This window comes from Hyalella azteca, unplaced genomic scaffold (genome assembly GCF_000764305.2).
Source record: "Hyalella azteca isolate HAZT.00-mixed unplaced genomic scaffold, Hazt_2.0.2 contig5386, whole genome shotgun sequence".
Lineage (NCBI taxonomy): Eukaryota > Metazoa > Arthropoda > Malacostraca > Amphipoda > Hyalellidae > Hyalella > Hyalella azteca.
This window is the reverse complement of record NW_025935579.1, coordinates 898,649-917,246: the sequence shown is the minus strand read 5'-3', so window position 1 is coordinate 917,246 and position 18,598 is coordinate 898,649. Positions and strand designations below refer to the sequence as shown.

Here is an 18,598-nt window from a genome sequence, read left to right as displayed (position 1 = left end):
ATTCACCAGGAGGAAAAAAAAACTCACAGAGAGGGCAAAGCAAAAGACGGAGAAGTGATGACAACAAATATACTGATGAGGGCGTTGGAGCTATACAAGAGTTAAGGAATATGTACACCTGTTGTAACAACAGCAGCCATACTGCACTGCTATGGCGACGTACCTTGTTTTGATTACAAATAGACGCCTGAGCATAGTATGGTCATGAAAAACTCCAGCAATGGTCAATTGTAAGAGAATATAACAAAGATCTGATGGCTCCAGGAAGCTCGAAAGTACTATACTATCCACCATGATGAGATTGCGCTGCAAACTACCAGTAATATAATCCAAGTCAGCAATGAACACATGTTTTGATCGCAGTAATACTGAGAGTGCACTTGGGTCTAACAAAAGCAATGAAAATGAGACTTAGGCTAACTCATGTTAAATGCTCATAAATTTTTATCTTCGAATACATAAAGAAAACTAAATTTTGTTAAGCAAATTCAGATCTATAACATCAAAGATAGTGTTTTAATGAAGTATAAAAATCTGAAAACTTAACTCGAGAGCTAGACTCATTAATGACTCGATTCAATACCAATAAATAAATCGTCAATAAACTATGTCCTATTGTGACCATTTCTAACATGTTTCTATTTAGGTTTCTTCAATTTTCTTGCAGATAGCATCTGTGAAGGTGGAACATTTGGCACTGCCACCCAAATCACCGGTCCTGTTCTCAGGCTCCTTAATGGTGTCAAAGCAAGCCTTCTCTATCCTGGCAGCATGGTCGTACAGGTCCATGTAACGCAGCATCATAACGGCGGACAGCAGCAGCGCAGTTGGGTTAGCCTTGTCCATGCCAGCGATGTCAGGAGCTGTGCCGTGCACCGACTCAAATACGGCGCCTCCCTCACCCACGTTTCCCGAAGCTGTGAGGCCAAGACCGCCTACCAGGCCGGCACACAAGTCAGACAAGATGTCGCCGTACAGATTCGGCATCACCAGCACATCAAACTGACTTGGGTCCTGCACCATGTTCAAGCATACCGTATCCAGGTACTTTTCGTCGAACCTGGTGGTTGTAAGGTTCATTATAAATAAGGCATTAATAGTCCTAAGAGCTACGCATATTGTTGGAAGAAATTATTCACTAAAATTATATTTGATATGGATTACTTAATCAGTCTCACAAGAATTTGACAACAATTCAACAATATACAAAATTGTCAAATATATGCGACAATATATTCAATAATACACAAAAATCATAACTGAACTTGAAAGAAGCCACAACATAGTATTCAAGTATAGCAAAAATTTATCATTACTGGCATGCAACAAAATTACTAGCTTCAACTCAAAACAGATAAAGAAAAAACTAATTTAATCAGGACAAACTCACTTGATGTCAGGATACTTTTCAGCTGCTTCCCTGCAGTTTTGCAGGAAAAGACCGTCCGACATGCGCATAATGTTGGCCTTGTGAACGGCAGTCACGCGGGACCTGAAGAGATAATCATGTCTCGGTAACTACTAGATTATATATACCAATAATAATATAATAACAATTGTGTGAAAATTGCACATGGGATGACATTATTTACTTCAATATCACATGATATCAACATAAATAACTGATAATACCAACTGCATTTCAATTTGAATAATAAATATAGGTATTTGAATGTATCCATTAGTCTTACCTTCCATTGTCCTCGGCATATTTAAAAGCAAATTCGGCAACTCTTTTTGAAGCAGCTCGAGTGATGAGCTTGATACTCTGTACTACTCCATCAACAATTTCGTGCTCAATGCCAGAATACTCGCCTTCTGTGTTCTCTCGGATGGTTACAACATCAACATTGCGGTACAACGTTGGGTAACCTGAGAACACAAAATATTAACTATAACATCTAAAATAAACTTCACATAAAAATATATTGATGAATCTCTTAGGTAGGTATATAGCAATCAAGCTTTCATTTGAACATAAAAAAAATTCAGTTGCCTGGAGATCAGAAAATAAATATGGAAGTAAGGAATAGAAAACAATCATTACCACATTGTTTGATCTTATTAATACATTACCTTCAAGACTCCTGCAGGGACGCACATTGGCATAGAGCTCAAACTCTTTCCTGATTGCAAGGTTGAGTGAGCGATGACCCTTGCCAATAGGAGTCATCAAAGGACCCTTCAGCCCAATTTTATTTCTGTTCACTGAATCTATGGCAGCTTGAGGGATGCCCATTCTGCCATCTGGTCCTCTGACAGGAGTTACATCAACAACCTCCCACTCAATGGGTACCTGAAATTTAAAAAAAATATAGGTAACTCAGTACTCACTGCAGTGAGTGCATTTTCTCATCGATGAAAACGTGAAGTCATGGGCTGACAGACAGACGGACAGACACAACGAGCACAATAGGGAATTTTTTCCATAAATGAGAAAATGTGCTAAAAGTGGCAGTCACAATAGTTAAAGTTTCTTTATATTTTGGATATTATAAACATCATCTATGGAGATTGAAAGAAGTTTATGCAAATAGCAATAAACACTTGAGAAGTACCTATGACAGAATCCAAAACATCTCAATACAAAAATGAGAACTGTTGTGACATGCAAATCATCAACTCCAAGCAAAAAAAAAATTCATTCAATTAAACATTCAAAAACCGAGAGTCACCTGAGCTGCACCTGAGCAGCTCAACCTTATTGCTTAGAACCGAGACTCAACCTTTTTGCTCACCTGAGCTGCAGCAAAAATTTTTTGCACAGAAGCTGAGATTTCAGGACCAATGCCATCACCAGGGATGAGAGTGACAATCCTGTTGGCAGAGCTGCCATAGCAGCGGCCTAAGCTCTGATGGCTGGCACGTACCTGCAAGTTAACAGAGGAGATTCATTTGAGATAAACATCAGCCCAATTTCTATGGCCCTTCAACTAACCAAATAATTAGCTTCAGAGAGCAGCATTGCAAATAGAACATGAAAGAATGCATACATAGATATTTTGAGAGGCAAAAAATCAACTAGCTATTTTATCATGCTGCTGCTGATCTAGAAACTACAGCTTATTGTTCCAATAGTAACATTACACTCTAAACAACAAAAAGTGAAAATATGTCAAAAGAAGTTGTAGCCCAGATATTGATATTTATGTTCTTTCTGATCTTTTATAAATCTTGAAAGCAATATGCAATTTATATAAATATTAATATTAAAGCCAGAGTGTAAAATAAGGCACAACTTAAAACACATACCGTATGCCAAATTCATTGTACCAAATACACCAAGGTAGGATTGTGGCAGATCGCAGTTGCCATTAGGCTTCTCCATAGATCACTATTTGCAATTAATATGGCAAGATGGCAGTTGCCATTAGGCTTCTCTATAGATCAGAATTTGTAATTAATATGGCAATCGGGTTGATTGATAGGGAATTAGCTGCATTGCATTACCACTGATACTGGTGATAGACAGCAATGGAAATGGGTGGCAAATACAAATATACCATATACATCATGCAACATGCAGTATCAATTGACCAATCAATCTTTTTATACTAATCAAACACAAATTCATGGCCAATCTTGGTTGATAAAAGCTTGAAAAAACTGGCCAATATCTTGGTTGATAAAAGCTTGAAAAAAATGGCCAACCCAACAGATTAACTTTATAGTCCACTGTTCATGTTATGTAATTCACCTTTCAAGCCTTGACCAGTGCTTTACTGCCCTTTTTGGAGCTGCTAGATTCCCACTAAATGAATTACTTCCTAGATAATTGTAAAGAAAGTGTATGAATCAGCGTGATCAGGCGGCAAGATTGAAAAATGTACTTAAAACTTGTTATGTAACTCACATTGAAGCTGTGAGACTTCATTCATATGGAGGAAAATTCCAATGCATACATAGATTTCATTCATTTTATCAAAGGTAGAGCTTGCTCTATGTAATGGACATTAGTTAACCCTTTAATGGGCAAGTTACCATATATGATCACTTGAAATCACCTGACAAAAAGCCCCACCACGGCTTCCTGTTTGTTTTTGAGGCGTCCTCATAATACCTCAGTTAATTACTAATTATCTGACTATTATTCCGTCCATAGCAAATTAAAATATGAGCATTTTAATGAAAGTTTTGACTTGGACGATGTAATTGACCCTCTTTCCGCATTTTTTCATATGGTGGAAGTATTAATATACATTTTATTATTTCCGGTAACTTGATTGAATCAAATTTAATTAAAGCGTATGTAACAAATTTTTCATTTACGTAAACTATATTTTAATTATTAAGAAAGATTTTGTGTACTGACCGCATTTAATGAATTCTTCAAGTGCAACTTAAACCTTCAGTACTCAAAATTTATATAAATATATAAGAATAAATATTTTGTATCATACTTCTTACTTTCTTGAAATGGTTTCTGAAATTTTAATTTCTGAATATATCAATGCTTGCCCGCTAAAGGGTTAATACACAAGATGATAAATACTTTGATCAGAATGGCCATTGAAGAATAGAAATTCAGCCATCTTGGCCATTTGCAACTTTAGATCAATATGTACCTTGTACAAAAGCCTCGTATCTAATATCTATCTAAAAAGTAATTCTAATTGATCCTCAGTCAGAAATGTAAATCTTCATCTATTTCAGTGCAGGTTTATTGGGTTAACATTAATGTTGAGAGCAGGATGGAATTCTAAGATTAGTGGCTCACTTAAAAAAAGCATTCTGCCTTCAAAAAAATGTTCCAGGCAACTAGAAACAGGTTTGCAGGCCATCAGAAATTGGCATTGGCATGAATAAAATGCCAGGCAACACAGAGAATGTCCCACTGCCAACATTGTTAATTGCGCACATCAATCACAGATGCGCAAGAGGGATCTACAGAAGGAAATACTATTTACTCCTAACACAATGGTTTCAAATTAAATCATTTTTCACACAAGTATATTGATGGTTGGTATCCCTGCTACTTTCTGTCTCAGCTTATTGCATCAGTGATCAGTTTTTTTATTTGTGGATTGAATCATAGGCAGTTTTTTATGTATTTGTGAGTGAATGTACATAGTGAAGATATCATTCTTTGCAATTTCCATCAATAGTGACATTAACTACATTATTGTATTACGCACTTGAAATAAGAAGTGTAGCATTACGCATTAATTAGCATATGTGCATCAACATTGAGTGCACTGCAGCATTAGGGGCACTCCATGCAAGCTTTCTAATGCTGATTGGATACCAATGGCTGTGATGTTGCACACGTTTTGATGCTAATTGGATTCTTTTGACTGTGACGTTGCACACATTCTAGCAATGATAGGATTCATGTGACTGTGACATTGGATGTGTTCAAGCGTTGATTGGATCCTTGTTACTGTGATGACATAAGCTCTGTTTTTTCCAATGAAACAGCTGTGGCAGCTTGCAGAGACTTGTCAGTGATGATGGGCTAAAAGTGGAGGTATGCTGGCCTTTCCAGATTTTTAGGTCATGCTTTCTAATTTGCTATCTTTACCAGTTGATATATTACCCCTCTGGAATTCCTCACTGGACTTGAGAGGTTTAGAAACTGCAATCTAGTTTTTAGCACATTTTCTCATTTATGGAAAAAAAACACTACCATAAAATGGGGTTACTTTGACCACTTTGTTTTTTTAACAAAAACAGCCAAAACTCAAAAAAACCTGTTGGAGTACCCCCTCCAATTTTTTTGTTTTTTTGGTAAAATAACTCCAGGTTTTGATGCATTGTAGTAGAACTCTTCTAGTTACATATGCAAAAGACAAATTTTAAAAAAAGTGTCATAGTTTGCAAATGGGGGGCACCACCCCATAATGGGGGAACTTTGACCACCTAATGGCAGCCGTGACGGGGTAACATTGACCGGCTTGGAAATTAAGTTAAAATTACCATAGGTACCTATATAACATATTTTAGATTTGATACACCTATTAATGTTTTTTCTTTATGTTTCAGACTCCACAGAGTCTTATATATGGTAATTTTAACTTAATTTCCATTTTCCAAACCAGTCAATGTTACCCCGTCACGGCTGCCATTAGGTGGTCACATTTTGCCCATTGGGGGGTGGCGCCTCCCATTTGCAAACTATGTCACTTTCCTAAAATTTGTCTTTTGCATATGTAACTAGAAGAGTTCTACTACAATGCACCACAACCTGGAGTTATTTGGAGTGTATTTACCAAAAATTAAATTGATTTTCCCACCTGGTCAAAGAAACCCCAAGAGCTGGGGTAACAAAGACCATAACTTTTTTTAAAGTTACATCAAAACTATGAGAGGCAGGAGCCAGCAATTTATGGTGAGTAAAGCTAGAGTATAGACATGTATTTTGCATTTTTCAATTTAAGTTTAACTTATCTAGTAAAAAAATGCCATCATTTTGAAAAAAGTGGTCAAAGTTACCCCATTTTAAGGTATATAGGGTAAACGCGGTATATTCCGTCATCGTGGGTAATTCCGTCACCTCTCTAGCTTTTCCTTTATATTAAGCTTTGTTTTAGTTCCATGCGTTTGTTGATGGTTGAAATGATGACGTCATACATTTGTGCGTCAAACTACTGCCAAAACACTAGGTCTTGGCCATCTAGTGGGAAAATATTGAGATCCAAAGAGAGACAATGCACGCTACCCAGTGACATCATCAAAAAACGTGTCAAATTTGACAGTTGACCTTGCTGTACCAAATAGTAAATAACTGTTTGTATAGGAAGAATATTATGGTTTGAGACTTTTAAATACATCTGTGAATATATTAGGAATCCTTTAAGTATACTTGTATTTGCTGATTTCAAGTGGTAAATAAATTAATAGATGATTAAGTTGAGAAATGGATTTAGACACATCACACATGAAAACTAATTCTGTCACAACTTGAATTGGACACACACAGATCGTTCCAAGCCATAGTGACAAACCAGAGATTTTTTGGAATTAGTTCATTTTTAACTTCCTCATTTACCTAAGGTTTAAACCAATTTCTTATGTATGATAAGGCTGGTATCCATGATACTTTACTGGTCTACTTATGGGACTCAAAAATGAACTTGAGGGAGAGTTTAAAAAACTCTCTGCTTTGCCACTATGTTCCAAGCTTTGTACAAAAATTAAAATTTGCTAAATTAAAAGCTTAATAGTTGTTAATTAAAAGCATAATTAAGTAGTGTTCTACACTTCTAATTCAAAGCCATGTTGTATTCCAATACAGCTCACACAGCAAACATAATTTGAACACGTGGATGACGGCATTACGTATCAGTAGAATTTGAAGCGCGGACGGAATACGCCTCACCACGTGCCAAATATTGCCACACACAGTGACGGAATAGGGATTTGGTAGGTTATCATTCTAAAGGCTTTTACATAAATATGGCAACATTTTGTGACATTTCATCATTGCCGACGCATAGTACGGTGTTTTGAAAGTCACCTAAACTATAGCAAACAGAGCTTGAGTAATGCATACGGTTATTTTTTTATAGTTTTTCATTTCTCGATGTGTCCTTAATGTGACGGAATATACCGTGTTTACCCTATTCTATTGTGCTAGTTATTTCTGTCCGTGAAGTCCGTCTGTGCCTCTGTGGCTTCACGTTACGGACAGACAAGAAACTGAGCTCTCTGTCACTCACTGCAATAGTAATAGGTACTAGATTTCCAACAGGAACAAGGTTTGATATGGTCTTTTTATTATGGTGAAAGATATCATTTGTGTTAAACACTAATGTGTTTAAACCCAGAAAAGTCAATATTATTGAGGTTTGGCTCATGAATTTGATCCGCAATGCAATGTAGGCTGTAGCCTTTTGTATCAAGCCCATACAATGTATCACTTAGCAGTTAGCACAGCTATGTTGTGGACCACACTCAGGATGATGTATGTTTTCGGTGAATTTTCCCGCGCATTTTCACTTTTTTTAAGCTATTGCTGTGCACAGTTGGCGCAAGGTAATGAAAATTGATTCTCTTTGCGCACGTGTTGGCGCAATCCCGGCCATCAATTCTACGTCGCGCTCCTGCGCACGAGCAGTTTGTGGAGGAACAGACATAATACTCATATTACTCAGTACAGTATGCCTTTAATTATCTTTCAATAATATATGATTTTTCTTGATACGGAAATTTGGTGAATGAGAAATCTAGAACTTTATTTTAGAAGAAATTTTCTCCAAAGTCATATTGTAACACTGAATACCATCTGTTTACATTTCGTATGTATAATAGCCGCAGTTTACGATTACCGTACGTTCCGTATCCGACAAGGCGGACAAGCGGAAGAGTCAGAAGTAACCCGGACATGTCTTACATTTTATTATTGTCAGTTCGACTCGCGTAGTCAATATACTCGCGTATATTGTCGACTAAAATAGTAGAACTATTTTAGCTTTCTAAAGTACGGCGCATAGTGACAAAGCAGAGAGTTTTTTTAGACTCTCCCTCAAGTTCATTTTTGAGTCCTATAAGTAGACCAGTAAAGTATCATGGATACCAGCATTATCATACTTAATAAATTGGTTTAAATCTTGAGTTATTGAGGAAATTAAAAATGAACTGATTCCAAAAAAGTCCGGTTTGCCACTATGGTACGGCGCATGGCGCATTTTTTTACCAGCATAGTACGGAGCAGCGAGAGCACCGCGCAGGTCGTTAAAATGACAAAATAAATTCCCGTGCACCTGGCACATCTTCCTGACCATGGGTTGTGGAATACCTTCAGGCTTCAATTATTTACAATATTAATATAGTATTCACTAATAATTCAGTACGACTGTACGAGGACAAAACTGACCCAGAGGTCAGTGTCAGACTGTCAGTCACATGTCACAACAACAGTAGTTACAGACTTACAGTAGGTACACTATCATCCTTTTCGTTCTGTCGATTTCATGCTTTCTATAACAAATAACTATAATATAAAACAAGACAAGTAATCAAGATTTTGAAATATGCTCACCATCGATTGAAACACCTTGCTCGCCATAGGTATAGGTATGTTGTTGACCGGCGAGAACAGGCTCGACCTTTAACTGATGTGAGCCAGATTCTCAGTGTCGCATGACGCATGCCAGTACTTTGGAAAACTTTCGTGGCACTGAATGGCTAAAAAATTATCTAAATTAGAATTTGAAACTAACCTCTTTTTACTTATTTATCAATATACGCAAGCAAATATCTTTTTCAAACTTGAACCAATTTTGTAATTTTTTCAGGTTGCTCGCAATAAAACTTGTTACTTTCTGTCAACTTATATAAACTGAATAATCATAATAATTGCGGTTTCAGCGTTTATTAGGCCGTAGGCCTGTCGCCGATTCTTAACATTGCAGAACACTTACAGCATTTTGCGGTCTCGAACTCGCAACTCACTGCTACGTACAATTCTGCTGTGCTTAACCGCCCGGCCTCCTTGCCGATTCTGACCAGAAACTTGCGCACAGAGCAGGGATCGAACCCGCACCTCTCTGCGCCAATTCTAGTACTCTGAACTTTAACCACTGGGCCACCCTGCCCTAATTAATTGATTAATATAATATAATTAATTAAAATTAATAAATTGATTCGGTGCATACACAGACATTTCTGTAGCAGATTTAGATGCCATCTTCACGGCCGGTTTCAGTTACTAATAAATATCTCACAAACTACTGATCACAATTTAATTGGACATTGAACGAGAGCGTATCCCAAAATTGCCCGTATTTTCCTGAGGTTTTCACTTCGATTTCATTCATATATTATATCGTTACACGAGCTAGGAATAAACGAACAAATTCTCTGAAATTTAAATAACACTTTGTATATGAACTGATGATAATAATCCAATTGTATTACGGACAACAATTTTGATATTTCGTCTTCTTTGAAAAATCATCAGGCCATATCAGGCCTATTCTTCAGCGCCGACAACACTATACTGAGCTATAAAAGCTTGTATTCGCAGTCTTTTTCACCTACTAATCACTTTTCAATAAATTAATCCAGCTCTAAAAGCGTTGTGATGTAGGTCGTTTGAAATTCTCCATTTCAGCCTCGTGCGCAAGTTTTATGGTAATACGTACGACCCCCATCGTACATTACAGCTGCCAGTCAACCGGCCGGATATCTTTGTGCTATTTGACTAGATTTGAATTTTTGCACGTTTTAAGGCTGTATGGGCCTGTAGAATAATGTTAAAAATAAAAAATTACATAGTAACTGAAACCTACTCTATCGCTAACGATACTTTAATCTGGTGCAAGTTAGAGGCCACTAGGATACATTTGAAAATAAATATATATAACAGCCGTAATTGCACTGTCATGATAATTTAAAAAATTGTCAATGAAGTATGAATTGAAAAAAATGGTCGACTTAACCACGTGCCGAGGGCATCAAAAATGTTATGAGCTGAGTTAAGGGAAAATCTGTTGGGAAGTTTAAGAGATATTTCATGGTAACTGAGAACCATAAAACCGGCCGTGGACGGGAAATGTCCGACGGGAAATTGGTACCAGTGAGCGATTAAGCTTTGCAAAAGCCAGCCAATGGCTTAATAATATCTTATTGTTCGTCAAAATATGCTGTGTAAATTGTTCAGCAGCTGACATAATTTATAGCTCCGATCTGCACCAGAAATCGACGTAAATGTCACTTAGACGGATTTTGTGAGCAATTTCAGTAATAGGATGTGAAAACATTCGTTGTCAAGCCAATTTTTACTTTCGACCACACGTAAAATGTTATTGTGTTTGGAGGTCAAGATTCTGAATCTCTATTTGTCCTGTATGGCTGGGAGCTGAAAAGCGGTCTATTGAACAAAACGTGAATGTTCTCTAGAGTCATCCCTCTTGTTTCAGGCAGACTCCAGTAGAATACTAGTAAACCCACAGCTGCGACACAAGCGTACAAGTAGAACGTACCTGAAAAAATTAGCCCGCGCATTAATTCGGCTCAAATGTGAGCATTTCAATATGTAGACTTAACTGCTAAATTCTTCGTTAGCATTCTAATATTAGTTGTATTATTATCGGGATAAGTAGGTAAGCGTAATTAAAAGATGGTCGTGTGTTTTAATTTACATGATAATTTGAGTCAACCTACCGTGTTTAGTAATAGCTTCAGTGAGCGTGAGAAAAGTGAGCGAGACTAGCAAGTTGAATGCCCAGTTAACGGACGAGGTGATGCCCACACATCGAGCACGAGCCCAGCCTGGGTACAGCTCACTGTTTATTGTCCATGGCATGGGGCCCATGCCTTGAAAAGAGCATAGTAATGTCACATTTTTCAAGCCATATGAATAAAAATGTATGCAATTCACGCTGAACACAACTGTTATCTGAGCTACCAATATGAGCTACATAAAGATTGAAGAGATGAATAATTGACATTTAAAATGCCTGTGCTTACCAGGAGCAAAGCAGAGGAGGTAGCAGGCAAGTCCCAGTATTGAGAGCCAGCCGTACTCGTACGGGCACCAATCGTAGGCAAAAGTCACGTCCTCGGGTAGGTTTGTGTTGCTGCAGGCTTCACTTATACTTACCTACAGGGAGATATCAGGTAATGAAGGCGGCTCATCAATGTTTTTAAATATCAAACATAAATTTTTGAAGGTTGCATCAAACAATATATTTATTGATTAACCACGGTATATACTTTTGTTCATGTGATCTAGAGTTTTGAGAGATTTAACTACATAGTAGCGTTGGCGTAGGAGATTATGCCGGTCTGTACTGTCGACTTAATACGTCATTTAAAGAAAGCTATCGTAGTATTATGAAAAGAAAAACACGAATCTGTAAATTAAAATTCCGAGGTTCGCGGGCTAAATTATTTGCAAAATTCAGCGGAGGAGCGAGCTCCTCTACCTCGTTGAACTGGTCGTGATCAGCAGCAAGGCAGGATGCGTTCAGGTATGATGGGTCCAAGGCAGAGAAGCAGAACCCGCAGTCAGATGATGTAGTGCACGTAGAGCAAGACCTGCACGTTTCAAAAATATTGCAGCATATAATAACAAAATTGACGTTCGTTTATTCGAGTTCTAGTTCACAAAAATAATAAAGCGTCGAGATTGTCGGTCACCTTTACCATCGATTGTGACTGTCAAGTAGATTTCTCTGCATTAAGTTTGAATTATGTGCAATGTTGTTGACATAAATTTTCATATTCTATAAAGTGAATATTACCAAGAATAACATTGAATGTCCTCAAAAGGTATCACAAATTCATCAACAGGGATTCCAAATAAATGAAGAACCAATGGTCAATAAACATTGTAATAGTTTTTCTAATTAAATATATTTCCTAATAGATTCACATACCTATATGCATAAAAAATAATTGACATTTTCATAAATGACATAAGTTTTTCTGCTTTTATTATCCTGAGCATCCCTATTCTCCTCGACCACTAACTAGTAAACATTTTCTCCTGACGTGTATTGCGTGCAAGCGTCCGTAGAGTTGCCAGTAGCGTCTATGGTGGGACTGTTGACGTAAGCCAAGTTGAAGCTGACGCCGAGCTCCAGCAGGCACAGCACCATCCCTGCCAGCGACCACAGCAGCAGCGGCCGTCGGCCGATGCGCTCAACGAGCGCCAGACCTACAAACGTGAATACAAAATTGCAGGAGGCCACGCCCGCTGAGATCCAAATGGCCGTTGTTGGGTCACCGATGCCGGCCATGGTGATGATGCTGGCGCTGTAGTACCTGCCAGGAGTGCATATACTTTAAGCATTGATTTAACATTACACAAAAACTGAATACAAGACAACAGTTGTGCTGTATTTGATAAAAAGATGTCCTCGATGATTAACGAATTCAGTGTATTTATTATTAACTATGCAAGTATTTGAGATAAGTGTATAACCAAAAACAGGGGCCACGGCTATGAACTAAAAAACTGCGCTGCAACATATCCACGCGACAACATTTCTTCTCGCTTCGAATCACCGACATGAGGAACAGCCTCCCTGATTACTTTGTTTGCGCTCCGGGTATGAACGCGTTCAAGAACAGGCTAGATAAAGCTATGGAGAAATATATGTTCAGACTTGAAAGGCTTTGCACCATATCGAACCTGGTGTAAGTCTAGTAGTTATTTTAAACTATCGTCAGTTTTGACAGGATCCGGTCGAAGGACCTGTTTTTAGATCTCCTGTGAACAAGTCGCGAAAAGTACAAGTATCGGCGACAAGCAACAGCAGACCTATCCATCGGCGCCGACATCACTATATATGTTATGAAAACTTTTAAATTATTTCCACACTATAACAAATCACAAGCTTCTATCGGAGTAGTAAGCAAAATTAAATTTTCAACCGTTCATATTTAATTCTGCATATTTGAAGACTCTATTGAAAGTTTTAATAATCCTACTGAATCAAATTCCATAAAATCTCAATAAGGTCTACACTGACATGACCGTGTTGATGCCAGCGAGCTGCTGGAACATCTGCAGCAGACAGCCCAGAGTCAGGGCGCGCCGTACGGCACTGGTAGCTAGGATACGACCTAGAGAGACACCCTCCTCTTCATCCTGGAGCCCAGGTCATGTGGGAGACACAGAGGCTCACTCGAAGGAAACTTCGCATAGAAAAGACATTGATCAAAGTTTTAAATCAAATAAAGAAGCAGCAACGCAAGCAGTAGCGAGACCTGGGGTGCCAATAATAACTCGGATTGAGCTTTGCATTAAAGTACATGGAGGATCTATATTAAATAAAGAATACGCTAATACGCTAATAGTTGAGAGATTCTAAATTTATAGCGGTTTCGGCGTTTATTAGGCCGTAGGCCTGTTGCCGATTCTTAACATCGCAGATTATTCACAGCATTTTGAGGTCTCGAACTCGCAACTCACTGCTACAATTCTGCTGTGCTTAACCGCCTGGCCTCCTTGCCGATTCTGACCAGAAACTGTCGCGCAGAGCAGGGATCGAACCCGCGCCTCTCTGCGCCAATCTTGGTACTCTGAACTTTAATCAATGGGCCACCCTAAATTAAATAGAGCATCAGTAAAGCAAGCAATTGTGAGACTTGATGTGGCCGAATGGAACTTCGTATTAAAAAAACGGTAGTTCTTGATGAAATAAATAAATATTTCGCAAAATCGGAAGAGTTTTTTTTTTTTTTTTGAGGAGCACGGTGCTTTGAACCGTGCTCCTCAACCGTTTTGAAAAAAAAGAAATTTAATTCATCTTCATTCGTTTTCAAACATGTTGGGAACTACTAAAAACTGCATAACCATGAATTTCGTTATGCGATGTTATATATAATTCAGCGTAAATTTCATCAAATATTCCAGTTCCTTATTTTTACCAACTGAGCAGAATAATTGTTCACCATCTCCTTGCTGATGGTGTGTACGATATCGCGCAGCTCCGCACTGATGTCAGTAGCTGGAGGCCTGAAGCGCAGCAGCACGTCTTTTGCTTCTTCGTTTCTGTGGCAGAAGCGAACGATGGTCAGAAATGTGAAATGCAAAGTAAATGAAAATACAATCTGGCTGATATTCATTAAGTTATAAACAGAGTGACAGAGTGAGCTATACTTCACAAACAATAGTCCTATAAACACGAAGCTGCGAATATTTTGAAAATTTGAAGTTCAATCTGAACTAAAAAATTTACCAGAAATAAAAAAAAATTAAGTCATTCTTGATAACTATAAACGAATGATTATTGATGAGGATTTGAATGTCAAATACGATTAAATAAATTTTTAATGTTGTCAATCCAGAAAGATAAACTACTTGCACCTAATTACGTTGTCTCGTCATTTTGGTTCTTGTGCTTTTGTATCCTGCATGAAAGGTCACACCTTTTCTGAGCCACCAGCCATCGAGGAGACTCCGGCATAAAGAAGAACCCCACAAACTGCACTGCGGCGGGCACCCAATCCAAACATCCATCTGCAACATAATAATAATAGCGGTGTCAATGTTAATTAGGTTGTTAGACCTGTCGCCAATTCCGAAAATTGTCGCAAAATTTTCACGCTTGTTGCGGTCTGGAATATGCAACTCACTTCTCCAATTTTGCTATGCTTAACGGCACGGCCGCCTAGCCGATTCTGATCGGAATTTTTGCAGGTAGGTGGGATCTAACCCACAACTCACTGCTCCAACCTGATACCTGAACAGTAACCACTGGGTCACCCTGACAATATGGACACTAAATATGCAAAACTTGAATGCAGGTAGCGAGCACCACCCACAATCCAAACTTCCACCTGCAAAATGGAAAATTCGAACTGCGAAACTATGCTGCAGGTGCGGACACTTCCTACTACGGCTTTATCTACAAGGAATGACATTACATTATAATTTTACCTGTTACTCGCTAAAATGTTATGAAGGACATACATATAACGCACGCACCTCCATCCATGAGGCACGTTTGAGAACGCCCCGCAGACGAGACTGGCGGCAAACTGTCCTCCCGTCACGAAAATGATGTTGGTGACAGTTAAGCGGCCTCTCAACGTCGTCTCGGCCATTTCGCTCAGGTACAACGGGACGCACATCGAAGCGAATCCTGAATTTTAGTAGCAAGGTTAATTGACGGATTCCTTTTTTTAATTCTATTATAATTTTAACTAAGCTTGAGCATACCAGGTGTTGCAATATGGTACCTATAATTAATGGCCAATTGACACGGCCAACGTAAAAGATGGAATCAATTTCAGAAATTTTGAGAATCCTGTTATTGCTCGACAAAACAATATACAATTCATCGATTAATATAAGGTAGGGCTTCAAAAAGTTCATGAAAAAACGACAGTTTGAAAAAAGTGATCGAAATCATAAGGTTTATTTTTCAAGATATACTCTACCCTGATCTAAACATTTCTGCAAACGTTGATACGAGCCTGTAAATCTCTGTAAAAATGAGTCATGCGATTTGAACCATGTCATAGCAGCTGTTTTTACTACTTCAATTTATGAAACTGGTTACTTTCAACAACTTATTCAGATTTGGAAATAGAAATAAGTCGAATGGGGCCTTCTTTGTGGATGTCAAATGATTAAACTACATAAAGTTATTCCAGAGAAACAATGATTTAACTGTTCTCACAACCATGCTTTACCATGAATTTGATGTTTGGGATAGCCTCGATTTCAACAGATGCCATGTTGCATGAACGGCTGTTGTTGTTAAATAAACAGCGCCCGCGTTTGCAACATTAATTCAAGGGTTCATGTGAGAACACAGTATATAAAATCTTGTTACACGATTGTTCTGATGCATTGACATCATATTCTTTTCATATAACTTTCAGTTATGTCATTTTCCACGAACTTTTTGAAGCATCCTCGTAGAAATGTAATTTTTTTAGGCACAAAATAAAACACAAAACCCATACATTTAATTCAGAGCCCCTATAAAACTCTATACTAACGCAGGGAGTCAAGGCTTACCAATAGCTAGACCGGCTATAATTCTGCCACAGAGAAGCGTTATTTTCTCAGGTGCAGCGCCCATAACAACCGCTGCGGTGACAAACAGCACGCTGGCCAACACGATCATACGCCTTCTGCCGAAACGATCTAAAGCAGAACTCTTTATATATACATTGCAGGGATGCAAAGTTTCGGTCAATTATTAGCTGATTTATTAAGTTATGTTGACCACGGCTGGCATCCCGCAGCTAGCTGTGAAAAATTTGTAACGTTAAATATCGAGGCAACATGGGTTAATCTTCAACGCCGACAACACTATATACTATCATTATTTATTATAAAGTTCTAAAAATCAATATCCCTATCAAGAATGCTTTACCCTGTTATTCTCTGTATTGATTAAATAATTAGTACGCAGGAGAATTCTGCTCTAAGTAAGTTGATGTACGAGAGTAATTACTTTCTCCATAGAAATATGTACAGCGGAACTCGACCGTTTCGGGAGACGACATATTCGGAAATCAATGCAAAATTAACCATTCACGAAACAAAATTTCGGCTGTCGACGACAGCCGACGGCGAGCTACTTTCGTAGCATGAAGAGCGAAACGCACTGTTCCGCTTATCAGTTGCGACATACAGTATATACGCTGATGTTATTCCGTAGGTGAGGTGTAAGAAAGTTTACAGGCTCCGCTGTTTTTATTTTATCTTAAGAAATTTTAATGCGTTTTAAAGCAATTGAATTCGGAAGTCCACCGTTTTAGAGGCCAACCCTTACTGGAAATGATTAGCATAGCCTTCTAACGTACCAATTTATTAATTCATTGGAGAATGGAACCCTGTATTATCAAGAATTAAATGTTCACCTGTAGCTGGGCCCGCCGCCAGAGCAGCCACCCACGCCGCGGCTATGGTGCCTGACACGATGATTTCATGCCACGCGGTGCTGAGGTTGAAATCGTGTCTGCAAGTACCTGGTATTTAGTTTAAGATGATTCTTACAAACACCGTAGCTACGTTTTAAATTATGTCAACTGAAAAGATCCTTCAGATAAAATCATGCCAGCAAAAAATTATACGGATAACACTGCACATTCCTACGTTGATACGAGTTAACTGTTTCATAGGCGCGGAAATTTGAGGCGGCGTTCCTGCGTGGCCTTGGGCTGCTACGTCAAAAACACATACTAAGGAAAGTAAGAGTCGGGACGTGTTCGCATTTGCAATAAGAGCTGAACGTGGTGAGATCAGCTAATGATAAAATAATTTTGTTGCGTTCACCTGACAAGCAGCATGGCTCCCGACACAACACCAGTGTCGTAACCGAAGAGGAAACCTCCAATGGCGCTGAAGAGCGTCAATATCAACATCGGCCGCGTCAGTTGTCCACTCGAGGAAGAAGTTTCTTCCAAATTTTTAAAATCTCCCATGCTGCTCATTGATAAATGACTTCTCGGGATAGTGCTATCCGTTTTTAAATAGGGTAAGGAGAAATAATATGATTAGTTTCTGGTTGTTAGCATTTTACATGATGCGTTACTGAAAAATTCATTAAATTTCTCCAAAATTCTCAAAAAATTAACGATAAACATCTTGCCAGGAGATAACATCTGCAGCTCAACGTGAATATTTCACTACACTTTCAGAAGTTCTATCTAAATCTCAACTGAAGATATATGAATATTTTGGGAATACACAAAGATTTTAGTTTCACCAGGAAAAAGTTTAACGCGTCACTGAGTTGTACGGTTTCTTACTAACGTAGATCACTAAGCTACATAACAGGTACTCGCTTCGCAAGCTCTTGTTCGTCACTGGCACAGATCGGAATGATAAATGGAAGTATGCTGCATTTTTTAGCACGTATAATTACCATCTCAATTAACGGTTGCTAATCAGCCATCAGCGTGACAGTATGCATGACCTGCCAATTGATGAATGCACTAATAATAATTAAATTTGTTACACTCTATTTTTTGGTCGTTCATGGTCGATTATGTACTTCACAAATCAATTAGATTTTTAAAAGTTGATGTCATGTAATACAATAAATCGATTTTCATTAGATATACATCGAAGTAACGCTCGAGCAAGCGATTGCCGGTACGTGCAAGGTAGTTTCGCATTGAATACCGTTATAAGGTTTAAATAAGAAATTTGTTAGCTGTAACTCCATTTCATCTAAAAATT

At 38.2% G+C, this 18,598-nt stretch overlaps 2 protein-coding genes across 2 annotated transcripts; both read right to left on the bottom strand.

Moving 5' to 3' along the window:
* Positions 1 to 52: 52 nt before the first annotated feature.
* Positions 53 to 9,102, bottom strand: LOC108668990 (probable isocitrate dehydrogenase [NAD] subunit alpha, mitochondrial). Its single transcript, XM_018156274.2, has 6 exons — positions 8,981 to 9,102; positions 2,739 to 2,870; positions 2,077 to 2,296; positions 1,692 to 1,872; positions 1,391 to 1,492; positions 53 to 1,060 (listed from the first exon to the last, which is right to left on the bottom strand). Exons 1-6 carry the CDS (start codon positions 9,005 to 9,007, stop codon positions 643 to 645), a joined length of 1,080 nt encoding a protein of 359 aa, XP_018011763.1. The 5' UTR covers positions 9,008 to 9,102; the 3' UTR covers positions 53 to 642.
* Positions 9,103 to 10,660: 1,558 nt separating this feature from the next.
* Positions 10,661 to 18,293, bottom strand: LOC108668903 (proton myo-inositol cotransporter). The gene is made up of 12 exons (XM_047880420.1): positions 17,690 to 18,293; positions 17,275 to 17,372; positions 16,424 to 16,552; positions 15,375 to 15,539; positions 14,824 to 14,914; positions 14,347 to 14,446; positions 13,422 to 13,540; positions 12,439 to 12,711; positions 11,871 to 11,982; positions 11,413 to 11,545; positions 11,107 to 11,259; positions 10,661 to 10,925 (listed from the first exon to the last, which is right to left on the bottom strand). The coding sequence occupies exons 1-12, from the start codon at positions 17,845 to 17,847 to the stop codon at positions 10,762 to 10,764; spliced, it is 1,695 nt and encodes a 564-aa protein (XP_047736376.1). The 5' UTR covers positions 17,848 to 18,293; the 3' UTR covers positions 10,661 to 10,761.
* Between the last annotated feature and the right edge of the window lie 305 nt (positions 18,294 to 18,598).